The sequence below is a fragment of the Crocodylus siamensis genome, chromosome 10 (assembly GCF_052110815.1).
Source record: "Crocodylus siamensis isolate JL-2025a chromosome 10, ASM5211081v1, whole genome shotgun sequence".
Classification (NCBI taxonomy): Eukaryota; Metazoa; Chordata; order Crocodylia; family Crocodylidae; genus Crocodylus; species Crocodylus siamensis.
The window spans coordinates 67,915,666-67,942,515 of record NC_143404.1 but is presented as its reverse complement, the minus strand read 5'-3'; the positions used below and the strand labels follow the sequence as shown (position 1 = coordinate 67,942,515).

The following is a 26,850-nucleotide window of genomic DNA, read 5'->3' as shown; positions in this document are numbered from 1 at the left end:
GTCAGGGAGGGGGTCGGCAGAGCGGTGCTGCGAGGGGGAGGATTTTCAGGGCTCCTCTGGTTTTGTACCTGTTTTTGTCTTCAGCGGCTGTTTGAAGTTCTGCTTCACTGGCAGAAACCAACCTGAAGCTCAGGCCGGCCTTCTTGGGCTGGGCACAGACGTTTGCCAGTGAGGGAGAAGGTAATCATGCTGCAATCCAAGGCAGCATGAGTGGACTTCTGAGCAAACCTCATTCTTTCCCCTATTCACCTGCGGACGTGAACCCACCTGGGTCGTGATGCCACTGGCAAATTCTACGGGGGGATTTCATCTTTCCTCCTCGTTAGCAGAGTAACTAGAGGCCCTTCTCACCACTTATTTTTCAGCATCACACAACAGGCATCAACTGTGAGAGGTGCATCTCAGGGTACTACAAATCTCCCGACCATCCCATTGACTCGCCATACATCTGCTATCGTGAGTACAAGTGGCCCTGCAGGCTGGAGACACAAATGGGCACTTGGCTGTTTAATTGAGCAGGTGGGGAGAGGCACCAGCGCTGAAGCGGGTGGGTTCTCCGGTGCCATGGACCACTGTTGTCCCACCCATCAAATCTACGTGAGGGGTTCAGTTTCCAGCCAGCTGTGAACTCTGCACAGCTGGATTTGTCCCTCCAGCTAGTTTTTCCTGCTGACTTGGCTGTGTGCTTGCCTTGTGAGCCCAAGCAGCCGCTGCTATATGTAGACAGTATGTGTGGCTGTGGTGTAAGCATGCAGCTGCCTGTTTAAAACCAGAGTGGGCAAAAATTTGGCCTCCAGGACTTCCCCAACTAGGCTGGGACATTCCCAGCGGGGGTGGTTCCCTGCTGGAAATGTAGATCATTCAGGCAGTGGAGGTGTCATTGGCTCTGACAACTGGCTTGGTGGCTTTCACCCGCTTCAGCAAGGACTGTCCCCACTTCACTGCAGTCATCCTTTCCTCCCAAGGGGAAGCAAGGCCCTTTCGGAGGTACAGGTCCCTCATTATTGCAGCCTCCCATCATATCCTGCCTCCTGGCAGGTCCACAATCACAGTGGCGGCAGCTGCTCCGACATGCAGCCCTTTTGGAGGGACAGCCATGTGGTATATATTTCAGGAGCCCATGCAGCAGGTATCTGTGATGCTGCCCGTGCAGCAGGTGGTTAGACTGGTTACTAGGAGCTTTGTGTTTTATGTGGATGCAGACTGGGAAATGGGGTGCTTGGCTGGTCACAAAAGGTCCCAGAGCGCATCTCTTTTGCTAGGTTGTAACTGTGACTCAGAGTTCACGGACGGCACTTGCGAGGACCTCACGGGGCGCTGTTACTGCAAGCCGAATTACACCTGGGGAGCAGTGCGACGCCTGTGCCGAGGGGTACATAGACTTCCCCCACTGCTATCGTAAGTACATCAGGAGCCCCAGGGGTCTTCAGCAGGGAGATGGGTGCTGACTCTCTGCAGCAAGCCCTATTTAGGCCAAGTGGACATGGGAATGCCTAAAATTAGAGCTTCCGGCTCAGGGCAGGTTTGTGGGCAGTGCAGAGCTATGGCTGTAGCGGTTCCTGCCTTACCAATGTGAACCAGCACCTTGCTTCAGTCGTGAGGCTCAGGCGTAACAGGCAGCACAGTCCTGAGGTGGGATCCAGCCCCACTGAGGTCATTTTTTCCTGCTGGGTAGCGATGCTCCTCACCTGGAGCGGGAAGGTATGGGTCTTCCCCGGGGCCAGAGGGAAGCCTCGTTTTTCTTAAGGTTCAGTTTGGGGTCCAGCTACAAGTTTTAAGCCCATGTGTAGTGCCTGCAATGTTTCGTTGTCTCCGCAGCCGTTCCAGCTTTCTCCCACAACGACACTGGGGAACAGGTGCTTCCAGCCGGACAGATTATAAGTAAGCCCCGTTGCTTTACTTGCACCTCTGAGATCATTGTACATCATGGGTCTGGTCCAGGCCAGTCAAGACCAGGCGCCACTGCCCATGGTGAGAGGTAGTCCCCGGGTCCAAGAGGTTATGCTCGCAGCGGGTTAGACACCTGAAGAGTGGGAGAGGGGTTGTTCTGGTAAAGCTGCAGCATAGCGAGGCAGTGCGATTACATTATTTGTGCAGGGTTCCCTTACTACAGGGGGGTCAAACTCATGTGGTCCTGAGTGGCATGGGGTCAGCCTGCAGGCTGGATCTGGCCCAAAGAGCCCCCCCTACTCCCTGCATCCCTGGTCCAGCACCAGCACACACAGCACCCACCTGGGCCAAACCAGGATGCTGGCCTGGCACAGCCCAGGGCCAGCCTCAGTAGGGGTTGCATGCAGAGCCAGTCTGGTGCCGTGTTTGGGTCAATGGGGCAGCATTAATGGGTGGATTATCAGGCTCCGTGGGCCAGATCTGGCCTTTGAGCCATAGGCTTGAACCCCTGCCTTGAGTGTCCTGTGGGAGGGCAGGCATAGATGAGCTCAGTGCTCTGATGTGAACGTCAGGGACGCAGACGAGAGCGTTCATCTTGAGAAATCCAGTGCTGCCTCTTGCTTTGAGCTTTATCCTCTCCCTTCCTCCCCTGCCTCCTGCCTAATTCTAATTCTCAAGGCATTTAATTCATCACCTCCTTGGGTTTCTGGGGTCTCTGTGCTCTTTCCCAGACAGTTATCTCTGGTGTCGTGCTTCCCAGTGCATCCAGATAACCCTTTTTCTCTCCTCTGATATTTTAAACTTGGTATCTGCCAGGCAGGCTTTCCTTTCCCGGGCTGGAATCTCTCCCTTCCCCTCTGGTTCTCACTCTTGCCTCCTGAAACAAAACTTCTGCTTCCCCTTTCCCCATCTCTAATGCTCTGGCCCCTTTTTTTCTGCATGATGGAGAAGCCCAAGGCACCCAGCTGGTTGGAGCTATGATCTTTGTTGGCCTGGGGCCCTTGGGCTTCTGGCAGTCTGAGAACCTGAAATGCTTGCTCAAGTTGTGGTGTCCTATAACGGGGGGAACTGCTGTGAGCCCAGACCTCAAAGACACTGAGGCTTCTTTGCAGGCTTTGGCTGTCCCCACAAAGCGGTGGGGCTGGGTAGCGACGAACAGTGCAGAGTGCACAGGCCCCAACGTAATCAGAGCTCTTAAGGAGACCCTAAGAGAGGGGAGCTATGTGCCCTGACCCTGCCCAGCCAGTCGCTGGCCAAAGATTGAGTCTGGGATTTCCCAGCTCTCTGATCTGAACTCCAGCTGCCAGCCCAGCCAGTGGCGTCTTTGCTGAGATGCCTTATATTGTTGTTATCGCTCCTCTCCAGACTGCGATTGCTACGCTGCTGGCACAGAAGGGAACGCCTGTCGCAAGGACTCGCGCACGGGCGTGTGCGTGTGCAAGCCCAACTTCCAGGGAGCTCACTGCGACCAGTGCGCGCCGGGGCACTATGGACCCAGCTGCCAGCGTGAGTGATGGGCCGACCAGCCGCCCCCTGGGCAGCGTCCCTGCGGGTTCCCCTGCTTCGAAGCCCCGCGCACCTCTCCCTTCTCCGGCGGGACTGGGAAAGGGACACGTTCCCATGACTTCTGCCGGTCTCTTCCAGAGCTGCCCTGACCCTGCCGGATTCCCTGGGCCTTTCTGGGGAATTTTGCTGGATTCCCGCTGGGCTTGAGCTGCCTGCATGTCATGGCCACCCCCCCTCACTGCTCCTGCAGCAGCTGCTTTGCTAAGCCAGCAAGCAGGCCCCTTTGGCCGCAGCCCCATTGCAGTGTGTCAGGGATCTCAGCCCAGGTCCCCTCTCCTGCCTCCTACACCTCCCAGGTCTATCCCAGATGGGCTGCTCTCCTTGGACCTGCCTCCCCTGCCTGCTCCCTCCCTGCCAGATGTTACAGAGGGGACAGGTGGCCCGGGGGAGTGCAACCTGCAAGGGAGAGCTGCTGATGGGACCCGCTGAGTCCACTCTGGGCCAGATGCTGGCAGCGGGAGGAGGCTGGGCCAGGATCCTCCTCTTTCCTTGCACTTAGGTGACCTCTTCCTACACTTTCATGATGTAGCTGGAAGCTCTGACCGCAGTGAGTCAGCATCTGGGGGCTCTCGGGATGGAGCCTGCAGCTGCTGCGACCAGCCTTTCGATCAGGACTCCTTCCTCTCAGCCTCTGGGGACCCACAGGCATTTCAGTGACGGATGGCTGTGAATCACTGACCCTGAGCCTCACAGCCCTTCTCCTTCCCTGACCCCATCCCTGCCCTCGCTCCCTTCCTCATGCTGCATTTGTCTAGCAAAGTCTTGTCTTACTGCCCCAAAAAAGGGTGCGTTTTGTGTAGCCAGGGTTGAGCCTGGCCATGAGGCGGCCTCTGGATTCCCCCTTTTCCCCAGGGATTTGCAGAGGAGGATGATACACTGGGGCCCATTGCTCTTTTCCAGCCTGCCAGTGCTCAGGCCCTGGCCAGTACGAAGGCATCTGTGACAGCGAGACCGGTCAGTGCTTGTGCCGTGTTGGATTCGAAGGGCAGTCGTGTAACCAGTGTGCACCCGGCTACTTCAGCTACCCTCTTTGCCAGCGTGCGTATCTCCTGCTCCTTTGTGGATACGGCGCGGGCACGTGTCCACTTTCTGAATGCCTATTAGAGTTGCCCTCTGTTCTGGGAGAGGCTATAAAAACACGGAGCAAAAATTAAATGGATCACCACTCCGTGCAGCTGAAAATAGAGGTGTTAGACAAGCGGGTGGGTATGGACAGACAGGCAGAGCTCTTCACAAAGCAGCTGCCTAGCTGGTGCTGAGCTGTGAGGAGACATCGGGACCAAAGAGCTTTCCACAAGTGTGAAGGGCAGCAGGGTGGAGGCCTGAAAATGCATGTTTAAAAATGTAATCCATGGGCAATAGGGGCTGGCAGCACTGAGACAGGAGGCGCTGTGCCAGAGATGGGAGCTGCGTAGGTATGGGCCATGGAGAATCAAGGACAGGCTGCATGAGTGGGGTGGAGATGAGAGCAATGCAGAGACGTAGCATCCACATGCTGAAGCTGCTGGATCCCCGCTGCAGGCACTTCAGGCTCGTGTCCGAGACCCTGGGAGTAGAAGTGGCCTCCCTGCTTTGCCTTGAGTGCAGCTGGGCTCTTGGTGCCTGAGCCCTTGCCCCACTGAGTTTTTTTTCTGCATTGCAGTGTGCAGTTGCAGTGCTGTCGGGACCTTGCCGGGAGGCTGCGACTCAGTCGGGAGGTGTTTCTGTAAGCCCGAGTTTGATGGGCCCCACTGTGACCAGTGCAGCACGGGATACCATTCCTATCCCCATTGCCACGGTAAGGGGGAAAGCAAGGCTCCTAGTTGCCGTCAGAGGGCTGGGAGGAGAGATGCAGGCCTGTGGCTGAATGATTCAAGAGGTGGGCTCCTGGGAGGGACAAAGCGCGATGCTTAGCAGAACTAAACCAGAGGTCCTCGCTCCCCGAGAAACTGCCTGTTCACTCGCATCATCAGACCTGGGTGGAAATGTGACTACGTGGACTTCCCCAGCCTCTGGCAATCATGGTGATCGGTACCAATTCTGTAGGCAGAAGCTTTGGGTCCTCTTCTCCTTTTGTCTCTTGTCTGAGTACATTTCAGAACATTTCCCCGCCCTGCGATTTTACACCTTGAGGTTGGTTCATGCTCGTGGAAGCAGCCCCCGCCACAAAACCTTGTAGCCCTTCCAATTCTCTTGGGCTTGGTGCAACGAGGGTTGCACCTCACGGCATTTATAAAGCAAACTGGATTCTGTTCGGTCTCATTCGACAGACCCTTGCCTGGGACAATCCTGCCTTGAGTGGGGGGGTTGGACTCAATAGGACCTCCTAGTAGGGCTGGAAGGGACTTTAGTCTATGGTTAGCATCAGTTGGCTGCGCTCTGCTACGAATGTCAGATGCTGTCACCCGCTAAACCGGACAGACCCCAGCTGGGATTTTCAGGATGCAGGCACCGGGTCTGCATTTAGGGAAGGTGGAGAGTCATTTTGAGTGCTTCAGTTCTGGGGGACTTTGGGACCCCTGATTTTTCAGAGTGCCAAGCTGTTGCCTTCTAACCGGCTTAATTCAAAATCCCCTCACTTTGGTTACAAACTGAGCAGGCTTGTTCTGGGTGTCACGAACAATACCAAAGCCAAGAAGACAAAGCTTCCACTATCAGGCTGCCTCTCTCACCATGACTCCCTCTCTGACACTGTTTTTCCAACCGCTGATTTGTTTGTTTAATGCGGTAACCTACTGAGCGGTTTCCTGTTGGTGTGTCTTGAATGGGCTGTGAAATCTCAGGGGCTTTTTCCTGATGTGACTGTGACCCCAGATAAAAAAGAAGTTGCTGGCTTCTCCAAAGGATTTCAGCAATAAATATAGGCCTGGGGCGAAATCACGAGCAAGTCGCCCTTGCCTAACCCCCCCCCCCCCCCCCAGCAGACCTCGCTCCCTCTCTTTCTCATTTGTGTGCCATTCTCTTGCAGCTTGCTCCTGTGACCCCCGGGGCTCAGTAGATAATAACTGCAGCCCAGCTGGTCAGTGCCGGTGCCATCTTAACTTTGCCGGGCACACCTGCAGCCAGTGTGCACCAGGCTTCTACGGGTACCCCAGCTGCACACGTGAGTAACAAAGCCTCACACGGAGGATTTTGTCAGCAGAAAAGCATCATTTCCCAAACTGGGCTATCACATGGGCTGCTTCTTGTTGTGTATTGTTCCCATCCTCCTTCTCCCAGCACACCCTGGCCCAGGATTATAATCATATTTTGACTGGCTGTTCATTACAGCAGAGGTTGGTTTTATTATTTGCTTCTTTGGATGGTTCCAAAGTGCATTCCCCGTTGGAAACAGCTGTCCACCGACAATTCAGAGACCATGCAGTCTGTCCCACTTCTAGTTATTACTACTAGGAGCTCAGGTCTGCTCACCCTGATAGGAATATTAGCAAACCCTTCATGCAGGGCCTCAAACGCACACAGCGCTTTAGGAAAGGCAAGGTAAAGTGTAGCCCGAGAGATGAATTGCGGCAGGGTGCACCTGAGCCAGACTCTCTCCCCTCACCTCAAACAACATGCACAAACAAAAGGAAAACTGCACTGAATCACACTGACTTGTTCCAGCGCCCGCTGAAGCAACACGGTTCTGCCATGCGAGACGTTTTCCCGAAGAAACCCTGAGCCGAGTGTTTAGATCTCGTGCCAAAGCTCTAAGCCAGGCGCTCGGAGACTTGCAAACCTATCGCAGTGTCAGAGCTGCGGTTCAGGTGCTGAGGAGAGATTTATGGCCCGTGGCGGAAGCTGTGCAGAGCTGAGTGCTTCCACTTGGTTGCAAGACAAAACTGCTGCTTCGACTCCGTTCCCGGAGTGACACTCTAGGGTGCGAACAACACACCGCTCAAAGCCAGCCACGTAATCCATGTAGGTCAGGTGCATCCAAACCAGGATGAGCAGCTGATCTTGAATGCTGGAGAACTGGGAAACCCAGACCAGCCAGCAGTACAGGCCGGGGGATGCAGACCTCTTCCCCATCAGGTTCCCATTTGGATAGTCTGGACTGCAAAGGGTTTTTGTAACATGAGATAAAGATTTTTTATGGTTATTCTGCAAATGGCTACCACTTATCATTGTGCCTGAGCCATGAGGTTCAGAATTGAGCTGGCAAAGTTTGACCATGTTGACTTCACAGCAACAACCTGCTCTCACTATTGCAAATCGACCACAACACTCAGCCTGTCCGAACTGGTCTCAGGCCTACTGCTCTCACCCCCAGGGAATAGCCCTTTCCACCTCCCAGAGGTCTACTGTGCCTTACTTTGCTCCCATTTCCACCAGGATAAATGGAGACTAACTCCACTGGAGCCAGCTGAGCTACATTTTGGGTGCAAAAGGGTGAGAGACAAGAAGCAGCCCTTTGATTTTTATCTACCTGTCCTGCCCCAGCACTAACACCAGTGGGAGTCTTTCCACTGACTTCGGTGGCTTTGCTTCAGACTCAAAGATGGGTTTTACTCATGCAAGCAAGCACAGCAAAATGGTGTCCTGCCTAACTGCAGGTGCCTGTGTTATTAACTGTCCTCAATATGCCCAAGGCAGCATCTCCTCCCTCCTGCCTCCCCACCCCCAGCATCATGACTGAGGCCAGATGTACACTTGTGCCTCACAGCAAATATTTACTGCTCCTTAATTAATGTTCTGTGATGTGATTTCCCTGGAGCAACAAAACAGAAGCATCCCCCTCCACCCCCCGGACAGTTTTGCACCATGCTAAATGTAGAAGCCTGAGTCCCGGCCAGCTGGCTTCATGCAAGCTGTGAATGCTGATGCCGGTGTTATGCCTTTGAAGGGGCTGGAGGCTCGGATCAGATAGTCTTGCTGGAGCATGGTAGTCACCTGTTTTTTCATCTGAAGCAGTATCTAAAATGCAGATTTGCAGCAGAAGCCAGGGAGGGAGGGGACCTGAGGTTTACAAATATCCTATTATTTTTTGAAGTAGTAAGAGCATTTTGCTAGAGGCCAGGGCCAACTGGGGGTGCAGGTTGTTCACACACTTACACTAAATTTGTCTCTTGGTGCCTGAGCTGCGATTGAAAGTGAGAGCATCATGTCTGACCAGGACCAGACTAGTTGATGGCTGTACGTTTTCAGGATGCCGTTGAAGGTGATAGGGGTGTGAGCTCTCACCGTGCATTAGTAAGCAGCAGGTTGTCCCCACGGTTATACGTGTGTCCCTGCTCAGATCTAGGCATTGTGGTCACTGATGATTTCCGTGCCTGTGCTGCTGGCTGGTTACTACTGCAAGGCTGGTCGGCCCAGGCTGCTTCGTTCACCTTGGGCTGCTGTTTTCTGGGAGCTTATGGCTCCAGGCCTCGCCAGTGCTGCTGTGAGACACGGGGTGTGACTGGCCCTCAGGATGTCTGCAGTAAACTGTGTGGCTTCTGAGCAACATCTCGGCTCTGCACTGACCCGTTGTGTGACCGGAGCAAGTCTCTGCCTGCGTTCCTCCGCCTGTGAAACAAGTAGAGTGAGGCTCTTGTAGCACATGCTTGCTTGCAGCTAAGCCACCGAAGCGGATGCGATCTGGTTTTCAGGAGAAAAGGAGGCTTTCTGCCAAAGCACATATATTTGGGAGAAAGCACCTACTTTCTGCAGCAGCAGTCAACCTGGATCCCAAACCACTGTTCCAATTTTCAGCCAATTTTCAGCCCAAATGCTGAATGCTTTGGTTCAGAAATGCCACTGAGAGCTGCTCCCCAGCTGCCTTGGGCCCCTGCTCTTCCCTCAGGTGGGACTGTGTTGCCTTTGATGCCCTGGGGAGCTCGCTGTTCTGCTGAGAAGTGACATTTTCACAGGAAAATGTTGATGGCAATTAATTTTTTTCTAAATAAAGATTTCATCTGTTTTATGGGCTGCAGCCTTGGAGAGCTCTCTGCTCTCTAGCCCTGCCGGGCTGGCTCATGACCTCAGCGCATCAGTCCCAGGCGCAGCCGCTACTGCTGCTTACCTCGTGGGGTGGGATTGCCCCCTCTGCCCACATGAGTCTGCAGCTGGCCTTCACTCCAAGTGCAGCACAAGCTCTTGGGCTGGGCTGCAAGCCCCTGCCACCTCAGTCTGATCGCCTCTCTTTTCCTCTTCGCCTGCAGCCTGCCAGTGCTCTGCGGAGGGCTCCCTCCACGGCACCTGCGATCAGGAGATGGGGCAGTGTAGCTGTCGCCCCAAAGTGACGGGACTACGCTGTGATGCCTGCGTGCCAGGGGCCTATGGATTCCCGTACTGTGAAGGTAGCATCGTCTTCCTCCTCCCCCAGGGCGGCTGGGTGCAGCACTTACCCCAGCGGCTTCAACTGGCAGGAGGGTGCCTGTTATTTCACATAATCAAACCGCTCCACCGCCAGTCCAGTGACAGCCCCTACCCAACAGAGAACTCCCTGCATATCCCCTCCCAGGCACAGCAGCTCAGAGAGAGGAGGTGTTTTAAACCTGCTACCAGCTCTGCTTTTTCTTTCCAGTGGGCTCCTGCAACCCGGCGGGGCTAGAAAACACAGACCCATCCCTGTCTCCGGTGAGTAGTCCACGTGCCCCACCGTCTCTGAGCACTGCTGCCCCGTCTCCTTCTCTGGAAACCCTGCTCATTCCTCATCTCACTTACAGTTTCCCCTCCTGGCCCTGGATCTGCCCCCAGGCGCCATGCTGCAGACGGCAGCGGTAGAGCAGAGCAGCTGATCAATCCGTAGGTCGCGTTACGTAGCTGGAGGCCGTGCCGTTCTCTTCTCATCTTTTGATTATTCCTCCCTCCTCTCAGGGTTCCTGTGCCTGTCGGGCATACGTCGAGGGCCCAGCGTGTGACAGGTGCAAGCCGCTGTACTGGAACCTGACTCCAGAGAACCCCTATGGATGCATGAGTAAGGAACTGGTCCTATAGACCCTCCAACCTGGCTCCTACCAGCACTTCAAGAGAGGCCTGAGGGGGACCTATTCATCCCAGTCAAGTTCCCAGAACGATTTCATGATCCAAATGTAGATTTGGGGCAGGGCCGGGGTCAGACTTTCTTCTGCTAGGGTCAGTCCCTCAGCCTTTCCCTTAGATTGATTTATGCTGGGCATGGACATGCAAAAGCCGGTGGTGTGTGTCTGCACAGGGCAGGTGCAATGTGCAGGGTCAGGGGTAAGCATCAGACTGCCTAAAATTTCAGCCCTCACCCCATGCTCAGTCAGTCTGCAGCCATAGCAGGAATCAAGAGCTGGTTGGTTTCCTCTCTGGAGCCTTGTCCCCACATCCTGAGGTCTTTTGGGCCTGTGGCAGGGTGTTAGTGTTGTTCTGACTAGGCAAGAGTCTTTGATAGGAAGGCTGACCGCTTCGCCGCCTTCTCCTCTCCCCAGGCTGCCAGTGCAACACCAAAGGCACCATCAGTGGAGTTGCTGAGTGCCGGCAAGTAAGTTCACTTCCAACGTTCCCTGTGTGCCCTGAGCTCCTCCAGCGCTTCTTTTAAGTTGGAAAGAGATCTTTGTGCTAGGCTGGATGTTAGGATGACCTTGCTAACTAGGCGGTGGGCGCTGGAATAGGTGGCTGAGAGAGGGCTTCCATCTAGCACTTCAAGTCGCTACACGTGGCTGGGGCGATTCAGGCCGGGTGCTTCTGCCTGGAGCAGAGGTTTGGACTAGACGGCCTTCTGAAAGCCTTTCCAGCCCCGTTTTATTCTGATCTACATGCATAACATCTGGAGCACCCCACACTAGCTCCTGCCGGACTGCTCTCCATAAGCCAGCACCCAGTCCCGTCCTGGCGTTGTCATCTTGGAGGTTCAGTGATTGAAGTCCAGGCTTGCTTAAGGGCATGGATTTAGCACCTGTCCTAGAACTGAAGAGGGAAAGAAGAGCTCTTTTATTCTGTGTTGCAGTAGCAGCTAGAAAGGCTAAACGAGGGGTCAGGGCCTCTCTGTGCTAGGTGCACACAACAAAACCGACAGTCCCTGCCCCAAGGAACTTGTAGCCTCAGGCTGCTGCAGTCCACTCCTGTGCCATGGGAAGTCACGGGCAGTAGCGTCAGTGGGGGGTCATTTGGTGTGTGCCAGCTCATGTTCTTAGCACCTGTCTGCCGTCTTGGCAGTAGCTTCAGCCTGGGGAACTTAAAAACTTCTGAAAAGTGTGGGTTTCCCCCACATCCTGCTGCCCATGAGACTCTTTTCATCCTCCATAAACACCATGCCACCCCCTGCTCCCAACCCCTGCCTTGAGTGTGATGGGCATCGGGGGGACCCTGAGCTGAGTTCACTGGCGCACTGACTGACCCTTGCTGTATGACCGCCATTCCCCAGGGCAGCGGGCAGTGCTTCTGCAAACCCAACACCTGCGGCCAGCTCTGCTCAGCATGTAAAGACGGCTACTTCAAACTGAACAAAGCAAGTTACTTTGGCTGTCAAGGTGAGCCCCCTTCTTGCCTTCGTGATGCATGGGACCCGGTAGGAACAGAGCGCAGAAGCCGGTCACTGGAGCAGAGGCTGTTTGGAGGGTGGAGAGACTGCAGAGGATGGGAAGGCAAAGTGTGGATTAGGGCTGGGGGCAGCTGGGGGCTGAGTGTCCAAAAGAAGCTGGTATCTTTTATTAGACCAACTAAATAGTTGAAAAAATTGTTTTTTGCAAGCTTTTGGTTACAAACACGACATAGGGAGAATCTGAAGAAGGGTGTTTGTGCCTGAAATCTTGCAAAGAACCGTTTTTCCAATTATTTGGTTGGTCTAATTAAAGATACTGCATTTACCCAAAGAACTTTATCTGCCTACGTCCTTAGACCAACACAGCTACAACCAGCCCCTGCAAAAGGGGCTGAGCGCCCTGTTAAAATCACTGGGAATTAGGGTGTGGGGGGCACCCACAGCTGCCCTGCCACAGAGGAGAGACCCAGCCTGCCCTACCTCCCTTGGCAAGTGAGATGGTCACTCACGCTCCCCTCCTGTTGGGGTCAGAGGGAAGCCGCAGATGTGGGTGCTGGGGGGTTCACTTCTTGCCTTTAACATCTGCTTATGTTGCGGGATCCCCATGCACGAATTAACACCCTGGCGGAGAGAGAAGCAACAGCCTTGGCCGTGTGCTGTCACCCCGCACAGCACCAGCACCTGCAGTGGCCTGGGGGCAGGCAGTGAGCGGGCTGTGGGTTTGGGGGCCTGGGAGGAGGCGGCAGGGCTTGCCAGGGGGGTCTTCAGGCCTGTGCTCTCCGTGGCGCCTGGAAATAGCTTGGAGGTGAGATGGAAGAGAAATGGATGCAAGCGCAGCCCGTGCCAATGTGAAAAGCAATACAATGGAATAAAAATAGAGGCCCCGCCACCCCTCCCTCGGCGTGCCGCTTTGATTAGCGCTATTTGGAGCTCGTTAGCGGTGCGGGAATGTAAACACGTGCTTCCTGTCCTCAGGCTGCCGGTGCGACGTAGGTGGCGCGGTCGGGCCGTCCTGCGAGAGGACCGGGGCCTGTCACTGCCGACCAAATACGCGGGGCCCGACATGCACCCAGTAAGGAGCCGCCACAGCGGTGGGGGCACGTGGCGTGGCGTGTTCACGTGTGCTTGAGGCTTCCTCCCATGCCAGCACCTTGGTGTTGTCCTCTCCTGGTGGGCAGCGGTGGGGATCATACTTCAATGGGCCTCACTAAAGAGTCTGCCCCCCACTTTTCCCCTCCATCCACTAATTGCTGTGAAGAAGTGAATGGGAAGGTGCCCCGCTGTGGTGCTCGGTGGCTCCTCAAGGAGCTGCACAAGGCTGTTGCATGGAGCGCCGTCCTCCTAACCCGTCGCAAACGAAGCTTTCCTGCTGTCATCCTCAGACCTGCAAAGGACCATTATTTCCCTGACCTTCACCACCTGAAACTTGAGCTGGAGGAAGGCACCACGCCGGATGGCCGGGCTGTTCGCTTCGGCTACAACCCCCTGGAGTTCGAGAACTTCAGCTGGAGAGGATACGCGCAGATGTCTCCCATCCAGGTATGATTGATGGCTCTGGCCCCTGGCGGTGCTCCCTGTGGGGTAGGGGGAGGGAGGGCTGACAGTCTGATGTGCTGCAGGCGAGCGTCTTATTTTAACCCAAAGCGAGTCTCAAAGCCCAAGGTCACATGGTGGGCAAAACAAACAGTCCCGTGTATATATAGTCTGTTTGTGCAGATATTTCCTGTAGCTGTAGGGACAGCGTAGACTGGTGATAGGAGAGCTCCTCAGTCCGGAAGCCCTTTGCGTCCTAATGCGGCAAAGCTGGGTATCAGGGCTTATCTGTGCACAGTGACTGCAGGTCTCCCAGGCCCTTCCCTGCTATCTCTGCTCTTTCCTGCAACTCTGCATAACCTCCCTTCCCCCCCGGCCCAGAAATAGAGCAGCACTCCCCTCCCTCCCCGCCAGATGTAGCTGAAACCCTCCTGTCGCTGTTCTGCTGGTTGAAGATAGATGGTTTTCCGCCAGGCTAGTCCCCAGGGGTGAGGCCATGATACCCACTGACCCCGCTGCCTCCCGCATCTTCTTCGTCTGCGAACCCTCCTGCTGCACGGCCTCTCGGAGGACACTGAGCGAGCGTGTGTCCCCGGCTCTGATACGACCGCGACGCAGGGTTGTTCTGCATAGGAGGGTCCCTCGGCACAATGGTAGCTCTCTCTTTAGGCGCCCGCAGGCTCTTTGCTTGGCTTTGTCGGGCTGGTAGGGAGTGAGGTGCCAGTTTCCCATTGACTTTTGGTGAAATCTGGACACTTAAAGCCTTAAAGATTAGCAACCGGGAGCACGGAGTGAGCCGTTCTCTGCGTCCTTGTCTTTGTGTGGCATCCCCTGATGGCATTCGTGATGCAAGCCGGCTCTGGCAGGCAGGCACGCGGCTGCTCCATTGACAGCCAGCTCCCACGCAAGACGTCCAGTGGGCGACTTCAGCGCTTCCTTCCTGCGACCGAGTCAGACCCGGAGCCAGCATGAGCGCGGCACCGCATGAGCCTCCCTACGAAGTTGCGCTTGGCATGTGCAGAGGTGGTGTGACGCATCTCCGTCTAGCGCTGTAGACAGACCCGTAGGCACTGGGGCAGGATGGCACTCAAGCGTTCACCCGGGGTCTGTGTTGAAGTCAATAGGGATGAAGGATGCGCACATGCTGGGCGCTCTTCTGGGTCAAAGCCATAGAGGGAGGCTTGTGTGAGTCTTAACGTACCCGTCCGGGATGTCGTCCTCACTGCGTGTTCGTAGTGGCGAGCAATTTCAAGGCTCTGGAGACAACTGGGCAATTCCCCTTGTCCCCTTCTCTACAGAGAAATGCAGGTGGCCCCAGCATCGTCTGCCGGTTAATTGTAGTGCAAAGCACTAGGACGCTTTTGCCTCAGGAACGGAGACTTCCTTTAAAGGCAATGCTCCCAAATGACCCCACAGCTGCAATTTCTAAGGTTGGCAAGCCAGTCAAGTGACCGGTCAAATGTAGTCACTTGAGCACGTATTTTTTGACCAGTCAAAGTTAACAGCAATTTTACCCCCAAAAAAGCCACTTTTTTTTTTTTTTTTTTTGCAGTTTTCTTGACAGAAATATGATTTTTTTTTTTTAACTTCTTTTTTGACATAATGAAAATGTTGTTTTTTCTGTGTATTATTTGGGCCTATTGGCAATTTTTTTTTGCAGTTTGTGGCTGGTATTTGACTGGCTGGCTGGCTTGACCGTAGTAGTTCCCCGTCACTGCGAGGCAACTTCCTCTCAGAGTTACGTCGAGAAGCATCCTCCGGTTCGATGCCGGGGCCGAGCATCCCCAAGCGTTGGTGGGAGAGTATCTTCTAGATGCTCCATGCTTTGGGCATCAGCGGCCCGTGACACGCGTGCACACATATGCACACGTGCACACGCAGGGGTTAAGCAGCTGAAAAGGTGCTTCGGGAAGGAGGGATAGAGGTAGATGCTCTTTCGGTAGCACGTTTTGTCCTTGTCCAAGTGAGGCTGTTGTGCGGTAGGGCCAGTTCCCTTGAACCTCTTCCCCCCTTTTCGCCCCCCTTACCACGCGGCATGTTGCTTTGGGAGCGTTAGGCCAAGCCGCTGTGCTTGGGTCGGTGGCTGGTGGCGGAGGTGATTGAAGGTGTGCTCTGCTTCTCTCCCCTTTCTGTCTCCCGCCAGCCCCAGGTAGTGGTGACTCTCAATGTGACCTCCCCCGACCTGTTCCACATCGTCTTCCGCTACGTCAACCGGGGGCCTGCAAATGTGAAAGGGAGGGTCTCGGTCCTTGAGGAAGGAAAGTTTAATATTTGTGGCAACTGTAAGTGCATTTTTCACTTCTCCACTAACCCAAAACAACCCACTTTCTGCACCACTGCGCCTCCCTGCTCCAAAACGCCTCCCTTGGGTACAGCCTGACTCCTCCGTGTGCCAGCCCCAGCAGCCGTGGAGCTGCTTCCCCGTGTAACGCAGAGGGGAGAGGGAAGAGACAGGCAGACAGGCAGTCAGACAGGTGGGTACCGCTCTCCCACAGTGGGGGTGACTGGTCCCGAGCCAGCTCCACAGTGACGTGCGCCCGATGTGCTTGTGCTTTTTTCAGAATAAAGTCAGAGTCACGGTAGCCGTGAAGGAGGCAGAGCTCTCTCTGTTCCATGTCATCCTGAGGTATATTAATTCAGGAGGTGCCACTGTGTATGGCAAAATTACCGCTTTTCAGCCACGAAGGAGAGGTAAGGATCCCAGACCTGCCCCCCTGGCGCCATTGCCACCTCCTCCCCAACCTGTGCAGTCTCCTGCGGCGTTGTTTCCTGAGGACGCCCCGTAACGCCAGCCTTTCCCATGCAAGGGCAGGACCACCAAGCCTGCGCCCCTCTGGCGAACAGAGCAGCACCACGGTGGTCTTCAGTCGTGGTCCCAAGCATTGTGGGGTGTGCTCTTGGCAACCGGGGTGTTGCTAGAGGAGGTGATGGTTAGATCAGGGATGCCAATCTCACGCCCCAGAAGAGATGGGAGAGCAGGCCACGCACTGGGAACCAGGACCAAACTTCAGAGAAGTGTTTCCTTTCTATCCCATGGATTTTTTTTTCCAAGCGCTTTTTGTACTTGCCCCATTGCCCTGTCCCTAGTTAACTCAGGGAGGGGTGACTTGGAGCACAGGGGCCTTTCCCCCCTTTGCCCCACCCCCCCGGGCTAAAGCAGGGACCCCTGTTTTCTGCAGAGAGGCCAGCTCTCAGCCCAGTGAGTGAGCAGAGCTCTAGGCTTCTACCTCACCCCAGTGCACAGCCCCTGGCTTGAATGTGCTCCTCTGAAGAAGTGGTTGGCCATGTCTGAAGCGTGATCTTGCCATGCCTTGTTTTGTTCAAGCCGTGCCCGCAGCTCTTGGGCTGCAGGGATGCAGATTTGTCAGCACAGTCTAAACCCGTGATGGATCAGCCTGCTCCTTGGTGCAGCAAAGCTCTCTACCTGTCTGTCACCTTGCTTACGGTCCCTGGAGCTGGCTTGAAGCCTTGCTGAGAGCCTGTACGTGGGAGGGCAGCCGGCCAGGGTCTTGGCCTGGGGTTTTCAAAACAAGGTGGAGCATTGAAGTCCAGAAGCCAACCGCAGGGTTTCCTTCCTTTTGAGGAATTAACACAAAAGTGGTCCAAGGATTTTGCAGTCTGGCAGCTCTCACGGAGTCCCAGCCAGGGACTTGCATCATCTCTGGAAAGAAATGGGGCTGCATCTGGCATTGGGCGCCTTTGGGTCACGTCTGCTCACGCACTAGCAAGCCCACGTTGCAGAGCCAATGCAGGAGCGGCCTTGTGCATCCAGCCACCCTTCATTCCTACCCAAGTGACCTGGCTGGGGGTGACTTACTCCCGTTTACACCCTCTTGAGAAATCCCAGTCAAATGCATGGGAGGTCCAAGACCTCTGTTCTGTTCCTGGCTCTGCCACTGATTTGCCACCTGACCCCGAGCAAGTCACTTGCCCTCTATATTTTAGTCCTGCTGTTTGCACAGTGGGACATGGTTCTGGGCAAGGAGAGCTGGGGGGCAGCAGGGGACCCTGGGCCTTGACTGGTTGATGGTGGCACAGTGCCCTGAGATGGAGGGTGCAATTATTACCAGGAGCTGCAGTGCTGGTGCTGAGGAGACTGGGCCAGTACATCCAGAGCCTGGGGTGCCCAGGGGGGTAATTTTGGACCCATTTTTTTATTTTCAAAACCTGGTTGATGGTGCAACCGGTAACATTTATACACAGGACATGTCAGAGGAAGCCAGCGCCGTCCCAGGCAGGGCTCAGGAAGGGATTTCCCCTTTCAGTGGATGGCAGCTTGCTGTAGGATGTGCTCTGCTTTTTCCTCGAAGGCATCGAGTGTTTGCTACTGCTAGAGGCCAAAGACCAGCCTGCAGGATGGATAGCCAGTTGCTCGGCCCGGTGCTCTCTGTGTCCTCCCCATCTGTGCCAAAGGGCTGCGAGCGCTAATGGATGCAGGGCCTACAACTCACCCTGTCCCCAGCCTGAAAGGTTTGGCAAGTAGGGCTCCATGCTCAAAAGGAGGGGAGAGGGGCCCATCATCTTCCACAGACAAACAGGTGCAGTTTGAGGGGCACAGCCTCTGCTTTCCATCCCAAAGGGAGTTCTCCTGACTGCCGACTACCCCCGCAAGCAGTCCCTGCCTGAATGCATCCTGTGTCTCAGGAAGCCAGAGTCTGCTCTCCACGCATGCTGCTGGTGCCTGCTGGCTACGGCTACGGTCCCAGCCCTGCTCTCACCAGTGCTGCTTACTTACAGCCAAGGGCAGCCTTCGCACCCACCTCCTCCTGCCTCGGCTCATCTGCTCCTGCTCAGCTAAGTTCCTGCCAAATGCACTTAAGTGCTTCAAAAAAGCCGACCCTGAAGGCAGGAGATAAGAGCACGCTGGGCTGTCACCAGGAGCTGGAAAGCAATTGCACTCAAAGCGAATGGATTCGAGGGGTCAGTTCAGCCCAAGCTGGGTCAGCAAGTGCCGTTCCTGAGAGCCGTCCTCTAAGCCCGGGCTGCAGGAAGCCTGTTCCTGGGAGCAGCTGTGAGGCAGGAAGAGCGTAGCGCAGGGGTCTCCGCTTTGCCGTGAGACCGGTGATCTGAACCTTCAGGCAGGGATCGCTGTAGCCCCGGTGTATAACTGGTCTGGCTCATTCCTTTCAGCTGCCCTGGGACGACTGCTTCACAAACAGCTTCCTCCCTCTCTAGGTAATCGTCAGCAGCCTGCACCCCAGGGGACCCCATGTTCCCTCCGAGCGCTCAGGATTCACATGGAAACGTCCGGGATTTTTTTTCTCCCCGTCAGGCCCTGGCTGGAGTCTGTGCTTGTCTCTGGGATGGGGCCCTGAAGCATCCAGAGGAGAGCAAACCAAGTGACTGGCCGTCGCCTCCAAGTCTCTGCCTGTCACCCAGGCCATCCTCCCAAAAGCCCCCACCCTCTCCCTCGCCAACCCCCCATCTCTTGTCCTTCCCACTCCAGGTACGGAGCAGACCAAGCAGGTCGTCTTTGCCCCCAGCACGGAGCCGGCCTTTGTCACCGTCCCTCAGAACAACTTTGGAGAGCCCTTTGTGCTGAACCCCAGCGTGTGGTCTCTGATGGTCGAAGCGGAGGGCATACTCCTGGTAAGGACCAGCCCCTGCGATGGGTGAAGGTGTTGACACTTGTCCCGTCACATTCAACCATGCACTGAACTTGTCCCCTTTCTCCTCCCCACCTCCCTCTAGGACTACCTGGTTTTGCTGCCCAGCTCATACTATGAGGCTCCCATACTGCAGCTAAAGGTCACGGAGGCTTGTACCTACCGCCCAAGTCCTGAGCAAGCCAGTCGGAAGTAAGGAGCCCCCCTCCTCTCTGTATCTGTGATCTGCATTACCTGGGGCCTGCCCAGCCCTCCGACCCCCAGCTTATAAGATGCCCTGTACTAACCACCCCAGAGACTGCCAGGTCTGCATTCCCACTCGGCACTGGTAGGAGAAAGACTTGGGTCAATGGGTTGCTCACAGAGCTAGTGCTGGAGGCACAGCAGTTGCCCCATAAAGGCATTTGCCCTGAGCAGTGTTAGCAGGATTTACCTGGCAGCCTGTAGTCAGCGGCTAACAGGCAGGTGTCTGTATGGCACCTGGTTTTGTCTGCTGGGACTGCCGACAGGGGCTGCAGGGGTGATGGGAGAGGTTTTCCTCTCCGGTCGTAGGCCCAGTTTCTCCAGGCGATGTCCGCGGTGCTCAGACAGTGCCCAGGGGGCGGGGCTGGGAGTGGAGAAGCTCTCCTCCTTGTTGCCTGCTCTGGGTCTCTTCCATGCTGTGGGCAGCTCGTGTAGGGGCCCATTCAAATGCTCCTGCTCCCCAGAAGGCAGGGATGTGATGTCTGGCAGGGCCAGCCTTTTTTGCAGGAACCAGGGTGGGACAAGGCACTGCTTAGATCCCATGGGTCTCTGCAGAATTTCTCTATTCTCTCCTCACACTTCAGCTGCCTCTTGTACAAGTACCTGTCTGTGGATGGCTTCCCCTCTGCGTCGGGAGGAGATGCGGTGTGCAGGATAGACAACAACCTCCCCAGACCCTGCCCGGTGGAGCTCATCACCCCATTGCATCCCCACATGGTGCTGTGCAGTGGCAGTGACGTGAGTGGTGCATCCGTTTCGCCCTGGGAAGGACCAGCATCCTGGGAAAATGAACGCGGTGACCATTCCTCTGAGAAACCCCGTGTCCTTTAAATGTTCTGGGCCATATTTTCCAGAAGGCTTTTGCACCCCCCAGTCACTGAACTGCCTGCAGAGGTGTGTGCCTGTGAGCTCAGCAGCCCCTGTCACCCAAGCCGACTACCTTGCCCGCAGACATGGGCCTTTGTGGGCACACTCATTGCTCCGGCTTACACCTCAGGGTGTTTGATGAGCTCGATTGCAGCCCCAGAGCTGCCTAGAGTACATATGCGCCCAATAAGTGGGGGGGGTCCATGGCCCGTGCCTGGTGACTAAGCACTGGGATCCTGCATGTTCAGCGGGGGGATACGAGGGGGGAGCAGGCTGCACAGCCATTATTTTCCCTCCTGCAGGTGGAGGTGCAGCTGCGGCTCCCGGTTCCCCAGCCGGGGAAGTACGTGGTGCTGGTGGAGTATGCCAACACGGATGGGCAGCAGACAGCCGGCGTGGCCGTAACCTCACCGCAGCAAGCCCCCCAGCAAGGAACCTCCACTTTCTACACCTGCGACTACAGGTACAAGCAGCGGGCTGAGGGAAGGGGCCTGGGAAGGTCATGCAGCATCATCCCTCCCCTGCATCTCGAAGGGAGACAGGCTTATTGCACACACGATATCAGCGCCTCCTTGGTGTGTCTCGAAGCATTTGTTGTGGCATGCGAACAGTCGCCCCCGTGATGGAGGCACCAGCATTGTCCAGCTGGGGCAATGGAGTCTGAAGCCCAGGGCTTCATCCTGTGCTGTTAGGGCAGATGCACTTGCAAACCGAAGGCTCACTCACATACCACATGCATGTGCACAGTGCTGAAAACTAAGACCCGAGCGAGTCCCCAGGCAAGCAAGGGTGCATGCTGGACTGGGGGTATTTATGGAGCTGCCAGGCTGAGTACCATGTCTGGGAGCTGCTCTCACATTTGACTTCAAACCATGAGCTTTGTGGTAGGAAGTGCAGGCCTGGGATATCCTTAGGAAATTCCAGTTTTGTAACTAGGCGGGGAGGGCATCAAAGGGGCTATGCCAGCTCTGTATAAATATCTTCAAGGTCGCCTCTCTGGCAGGACAAGAAATGAGCCCTGGCTCTGCCCTGCCTGGGGCCGTCCTTGAGCTCTGTTTTTATCCTGCAGTTTCCTTTGCCGGGGGATGGTCGTGGACTCTGAGAATCGCTTGGCAACTTTCAAACTAAGCAGAGAGGCGACCGTTCGATTCACCGCGGATCAAGCCCACGTCTTCCTGGTAAGGCCTTGCCGTGAGGGACAGCCGTGCCATGTTTGTGAGGCCTGCGTGAGATGGGGAACGAGGTCCCAGAGCGCTCGATTTCGTGCTTGACCTAGCGGGGTTGGTCCTACGTTAGATCCGGTGCTGGGTGGATCTCCCTGTGTTGCAAGCAGTTTAATGTGGTCAGATGCTGCCTGGGAGAAGAGGTGACTGGCAAACAACACGGTGAAAAAATGTCCTTGGGACTGCCGGCGGAGGGAGGATGGGAAGGAGTTGGTGGCTGGTTGGGGCATCTCTTGTGGCTCTTCTATAAACATGGCAGAGCATTTCTTCTCATCGCTGGCCTCTCCCTAGCACAGGGTGGTAGGATCCCAGAGTAGAGCCACAGTGTGCATCTAACAAGGGGATCCCTAGAGAGGTCAGCCTGACCGATGTGGGGGTAAAAGAGCAGGGCCAGGCTCCAGGTAGAAAAGGGAGCAATTTAACTCTGGGCTTCTCTTTCCTTCCTGATGCTGCAGCATAAGGTATACCTGATCCCTCACAGACGCTTCACCATGGAGTTTGTGGAGCCGAAGGTCCACTGCATCAGCCTTCATGGGACCTTCGCACCCAATAGGTAACCAGGGCTAGGATGTCACAGGGTTTTTACAACAGCGTGGATTTGTCACGCCGCACCCCTCCCACCAGACCACCTACATGACTGTCTCCACACTGAACGTCAGGGGAGAAATATTGCACGTACTCCTTCTTTAAAAATGGAGGTACAGAGAGGTGAAATGACCTGCTGAAGGGGAGACCGTGAGCCAGTGGCCAGGCTGGGATGAGAAGCTACGGGGTTACACGGCCTCCTTTACAGGCGCCACCCTGGAACGGGCATCCCAGCTCGTCAGCCTAGGAAGGCTCTTGCCTCAGTTTGTGCTATGGGTCAGCGACATGGGCGCTGTCCTCCCACGACCGGAGATCATGGGATGGCTTTGTTTCCTTCCTCTGTTGCAGTAGTTCCTGTGTCCCATCGAGGTTTCTGAAGCTCTCCCAATCCATTGTCCTAGAGGGAGGCCAGCCGGTGCTCATCCCCCTAGACCTTCCCTTGACTCACGCCTTCTCAGTTACTCCCGCTGGCCCCACAACAGAGCCTCCGTCTCGGCCGCCCACCGCCGTGGACTCGTCAGCAGCGCTGCTCCTCCTGCAGCCTCCCCAGGTAGCAAATCCCCACTCTGCCTGGGCCAGGTCTTTCCTCTGGGGCGATGACACTGGTTCCTCTGAGGGTGGCCCTGTGCACGTGCGGGTCCCATCTGCAGAGCTCTGAATGGCTCCACGTGTGTCCAGTGGTTCTGCCACCCAAGTGCCAGCGTATTTAATCCGGGCTTCCCCGTTGCTTTGATGTTACGGGTCAAGTCATGAACCACCCCGCCCCACCTTTGCACTGGGCCCCACTCTGCTGGGTGTTCGGTGTCCCTGATGCAGCCCATGCCTGGTGCCATGCACCCCAGCCTGATTTCCACTGCCTGGGAACAGCCGTGTTGGCTGCTCTGGTGAGCTGGAGGGGCTATCTGTGAACTCACACCCAGTGAGTCCAGAGGGCCAGGCCATCACTTGGGGTATCCCACACAGCTGCAGAAGTGGGGTGGGGGTGCTCTGGTAGTGCACCGTGTGTCAGCCATGGCTTTTTTCTCTTTGCTCTTGGGCTCTGGGCCAGACTGCCGTGGTGTTCAACACCCGGATCCAGATGCTGGGCCGCTACGCGTTCATCCTGCACTGCTACCAGCCCAACCACCCCACCTTCCCCGTGGAAGTGCTGATCAACGGCGGGCGGATTTGGCAAGGTGAGGAGAGGCTTCAGGGAAGAGGTCCTTTTGTTCACAGATGGAAACTCGTAGGTTCTCCAAGGAGAAGGCAAGTGAGCTGCCTCCTCCTAACCAGGCCTGAGAAGAACATGTCTGTGGCGACAGAAGTGTGGAAATGTTCTCTGGGGACTGAAGGGTCCTCTCCTCCAGCAGAAAAAGGCATCACGAGAGCAAGGAGCTGGGAATAAAAGCCAGACAAACTCAAGTTAGGAATAAAGCAAAGAATTTTAACACTGAGGATGAGCAACTGCGGGAAGAAAACACCAAGGGGTGCAGTGGATTTTCCATTTCTGGGTATCTCTGAATCAAGGCCGGATGCCTGTCTGCAAGATCTGCCTTAATCGCACATGAACCACTGCACCCAGGGCTGGGGAAGAGGGAGGGGGTTGTGTGGGCAGACTGGATGGTGTGCTGGTCCCTTCTGCCTTCAGATCTGTGACCCAGGCTCCTCCCTTGGGTCTCTGTAGAAGTGGATTGCTTTTCCATTTCTGAGCCTGCTTCAGCAAAGGGGAAGCCAGGAGTGCTGGTACTTCCACTTATTGCAACAGACCCTAGAAAGGAAAAATTAAGACAAAAGTATTCCAGTTCAGCTGCTTTATTGTGTACATCCAGGAGGCCACTGAGGAGCTGTCTCTCCTCTACTTACTAGAGACTTGCTTGGGCTCAATACCTTTGGGAATCAGACGTCTTTCATGTAGACCCCTCAGCATAGGTTTGCAGTGGCCTCAGACATCAGCCCATCAGCTGGTCCAGTGAGGAACAGCTTCCTTGTCCACCAGCCGAGGAGCATCGACTCTACAAACTCCAGGGCAGAGGGGATGGTTGCACAGAGCCTCCAACTCTGGAAATGGGGTTTGCATCAAGTTCCTTTCTTGAGCACACTTCGCACAACAGGAGAGAGTGGAGGCCGTGTGGCACACCACCCAGAGAACAGCCCTTGGGAGACCCATAGCTGCTTTTATTCAGCTCCCATGGGGTCTTGATTTGGACCACGAAGCCCTGAAGCTGGACCAGTGTCTGCTTGGCTTCTCCCCAAGGCTGAATCTGACACAGAAGTACCAGGGAATAGATGCTCTTGGGATAACTGCACCATGTCAGCTCCCAGGCAGCTGCCCGTGGGAGCAGGTCGAGGGTGGATGAGGACAGCTACAGAACTGATGACCCCTTTGGCTTTTCAGGTCAGGCCAATGCTACTTTCTGCCCGCATGGGTACGGATGCCGGAGCCTGGTGGTTGCAGAGAACCACATTGTTCTGGACGTGACCGACAACGATCTGAGCGTGATCATCCGCGTCCCGGAGGATCGGCAGCTGTGGCTGGTACGTGTCTAGCGAGGAAGTTCCCATACTTGCAAGACCTGGTTCCAGCCACGTGCAGGCAACCGGCGTGGTTTTGTACTGGCAGCACTTACTGCAGGCTGACGGCAGGGCGGGTTGTCCCACCGCTTCTTGATTTCTGAACCGTCCTGCGAAACTGCAGCCCAGGTTGGAAGATTTAGCCCTTGGGTGAGAGAGCAGGGCCACTGAAAGCTCGCCACCAGGGAGTGGGCACTGAGAACTAGGTTAAGATATTTTGTACGTCAGTAGAGAGGGACGGACACTGCTGTTAATTAAAACTGCTTCAGATGGCCTCTGGTGGTCGAGAAGGAATCCCCTGCTTGCCCTGGCACAGGTTGGTGTGCTCCCTGACAAGACCTTGCCCATAAACAGCTTCTCTCAGCTGAAGATGTCATACCACAGAGGCAGGTAATCATCATTAACCCGATAGTTCAGGTGCAATAAACCTAGCCACAGAAAGGGCGTAGGATTTGCCAGAGGCCACAGAACAAGTCCGTGGCAGAGCTGGGCATAGATCCCAGGTGTCCTGACTTGACGTCACAACCATGCTGCTCTTGAGGGGGCTTTTTACCTTCCTCAGTCACATCAGACATTGGCTGCTGCCGGAGTTGGCTGGAATGGGCCAGCAAAATTAGAGCATGTTGCAGTGTTTCATTATATATCGCAGCTGGCAATGGGCTGTGGGAGGGTGATGCTTTGCAAATCATTGCTGGGGTGACTGCACGACCTGCTGGGCTCGTTTGTGCTTGCCTGTGGCTGAACTCAATCCCTTCAGATAGAAACCATCGACCTGAAGGGGACTGAGGGTTTGCCTTTGCCTTGCTGCAGGACTACATCCTGGTGGTGCCCGAAGACAGCTACAGCTCGCAGTACCTGCAGGAGGAGCCCCTGGACAAGTCCTACGATTTTATCAGCACTTGCGGAGTCAACGGTTTTTATATCAAGTGAGACTCCCGGTGTTAAAGTGTCTCTGCTTTCCCTTCTTCGGGAAGCAGGCGCAGCAGGGTGCAGGGCGTTCCTGCGGGCCGGGAAGGTGCAATGGTCTGTTTTACTCACTTCCTTCCCCTTGGCCAGATTCAGTGCAGTGAAAAAGGTCTGTCGGGCACGGGTGGGTTGTTTTCTGCTCTGACTCATCCTGATTTGGGATGCTAAGGCTCCGGGGATCCTGTGGGAAATTTGCCTTGATTCACAGCTGTGTGTGGGATGGGTTAACCAGGGGTGGCACGGTGTCTCCAGGGGCATCTGCTTCCCTTCATGTCCTGCAAAGGACTTAGCTGATGTCATTGGTGGCTGCAGATGTACAGCTGGCTTTTTTGGGAGAGGCCTCTCGACCTGATGAGTAGGTCTCGGTGGGGGTGATGGTTGCCTGTGCTGGAGACCTCTCATCTAAGAGTCCCCTTGGCGGGCCAAAGCCTGGGCAGGACCCCCGCACTAGGGCGCTCTGGCTGGGGGCCCTGCTCAGTGACCTGCCTCCGCTTCCCTTGCAGTCCTGCCACATCACCCAGGTTCTGCAAGGACTCGGCCATCTCCCTCTCCCTCTTCTACAACAACGGTGCTCAGCCCTGCCGCTGCCACGAGGTGGGAGCCGTCAGCCGCCAGTGCGAGCCCTTCGGGGGTCAGTGCACTTGCAGATCCAACGTCATCGGGCGAGAGTGCTCCCGCTGCGCCACTGGCTACTGGGGCTTCCCCAACTGCAGGCGTGAGTTGCCTTCCCCGGGACTGCTCGGGACTGAGTGCTTTGAGGCCGGCTGGGGGCAATTTGCCTGGTCTGTAGGACAGCTGCATTGCATAGTGCTGGTTTTGACTTCCCTCCAACATCTGTACTGAGATGAGGGGGTTAACGCCCAGGGAAGGTCCTAGCCCTTTTGCCAAGCCCCGGGACCCTACACTTAATACAACACTGTCTGACAAGCAGTCTTCTCCTTCCCTCAAAGGGTTTCTAGGGCAAAATGTATTTGCCAAGTCGTTAAAGACTCCCCTTCCCCAGAAAACCTGCTCTTGCCAGTCCCAATGGGTAGATTAGCCAGGTTTCAGTATGGTGAAGGCCAATATTTTGTATGTGCAAAATCAGAGCCCAGGCTGGCAGACTTGACTCGAATTCCCTGCTCTTCTCTGGGGAGTGTTTCCATAAAGAAGATGCAAAATCTTCGGTCTCTTCTCTGCCTTTCAGTCGGCCCATTCCCCTCTAGCAGCATCAGGACGTGTGTGGCTGGAAGATCATCGCCCTCTCTGGTGCCCTGTGCAGTCATGGGCTGCAGTGTCACTGCTGGTACCAGCCCAGCACTTCCTTCTGCTCCAGAGCAGAGAAACTCAGAAAAAGAGCAGCTCCTGCCCCCACACAGCCCTCTCTTTCCTGCTCTCTCCCAGTGGATTTACTGTCTGGAAAAAGCATACCCCTACCATTAGCTTGGATGGA

General features: G+C 55.6%; 1 protein-coding gene across 1 annotated transcript in view; it reads left to right on the top strand.

Annotated features, from left to right (window-relative positions):
* LAMA5 (laminin subunit alpha 5) overlaps positions 1 to 26,850 on the top strand; it is a 121,750-nt gene that overhangs the window by 64,984 nt on the left and 29,916 nt on the right. The window contains 27 exon segments of the mRNA XM_090064922.1: positions 366 to 456; positions 1,263 to 1,342; positions 1,344 to 1,398; positions 1,819 to 1,881; positions 3,256 to 3,396; positions 4,357 to 4,494; positions 5,099 to 5,233; positions 6,404 to 6,538; positions 9,558 to 9,695; positions 9,923 to 9,975; positions 10,216 to 10,315; positions 10,794 to 10,846; positions 11,729 to 11,834; positions 12,821 to 12,917; positions 13,228 to 13,384; positions 15,522 to 15,660; positions 18,825 to 18,967; positions 19,070 to 19,176; positions 19,812 to 19,965; positions 20,397 to 20,557; positions 21,164 to 21,272; positions 21,773 to 21,870; positions 22,251 to 22,452; positions 22,951 to 23,077; positions 24,277 to 24,416; positions 25,263 to 25,378; positions 25,922 to 26,133. Coding sequence (XP_089921048.1) covers positions 366 to 456; positions 1,263 to 1,342; positions 1,344 to 1,398; positions 1,819 to 1,881; positions 3,256 to 3,396; positions 4,357 to 4,494; positions 5,099 to 5,233; positions 6,404 to 6,538; positions 9,558 to 9,695; positions 9,923 to 9,975; positions 10,216 to 10,315; positions 10,794 to 10,846; positions 11,729 to 11,834; positions 12,821 to 12,917; positions 13,228 to 13,384; positions 15,522 to 15,660; positions 18,825 to 18,967; positions 19,070 to 19,176; positions 19,812 to 19,965; positions 20,397 to 20,557; positions 21,164 to 21,272; positions 21,773 to 21,870; positions 22,251 to 22,452; positions 22,951 to 23,077; positions 24,277 to 24,416; positions 25,263 to 25,378; positions 25,922 to 26,133 — 3,250 coding nt within the window.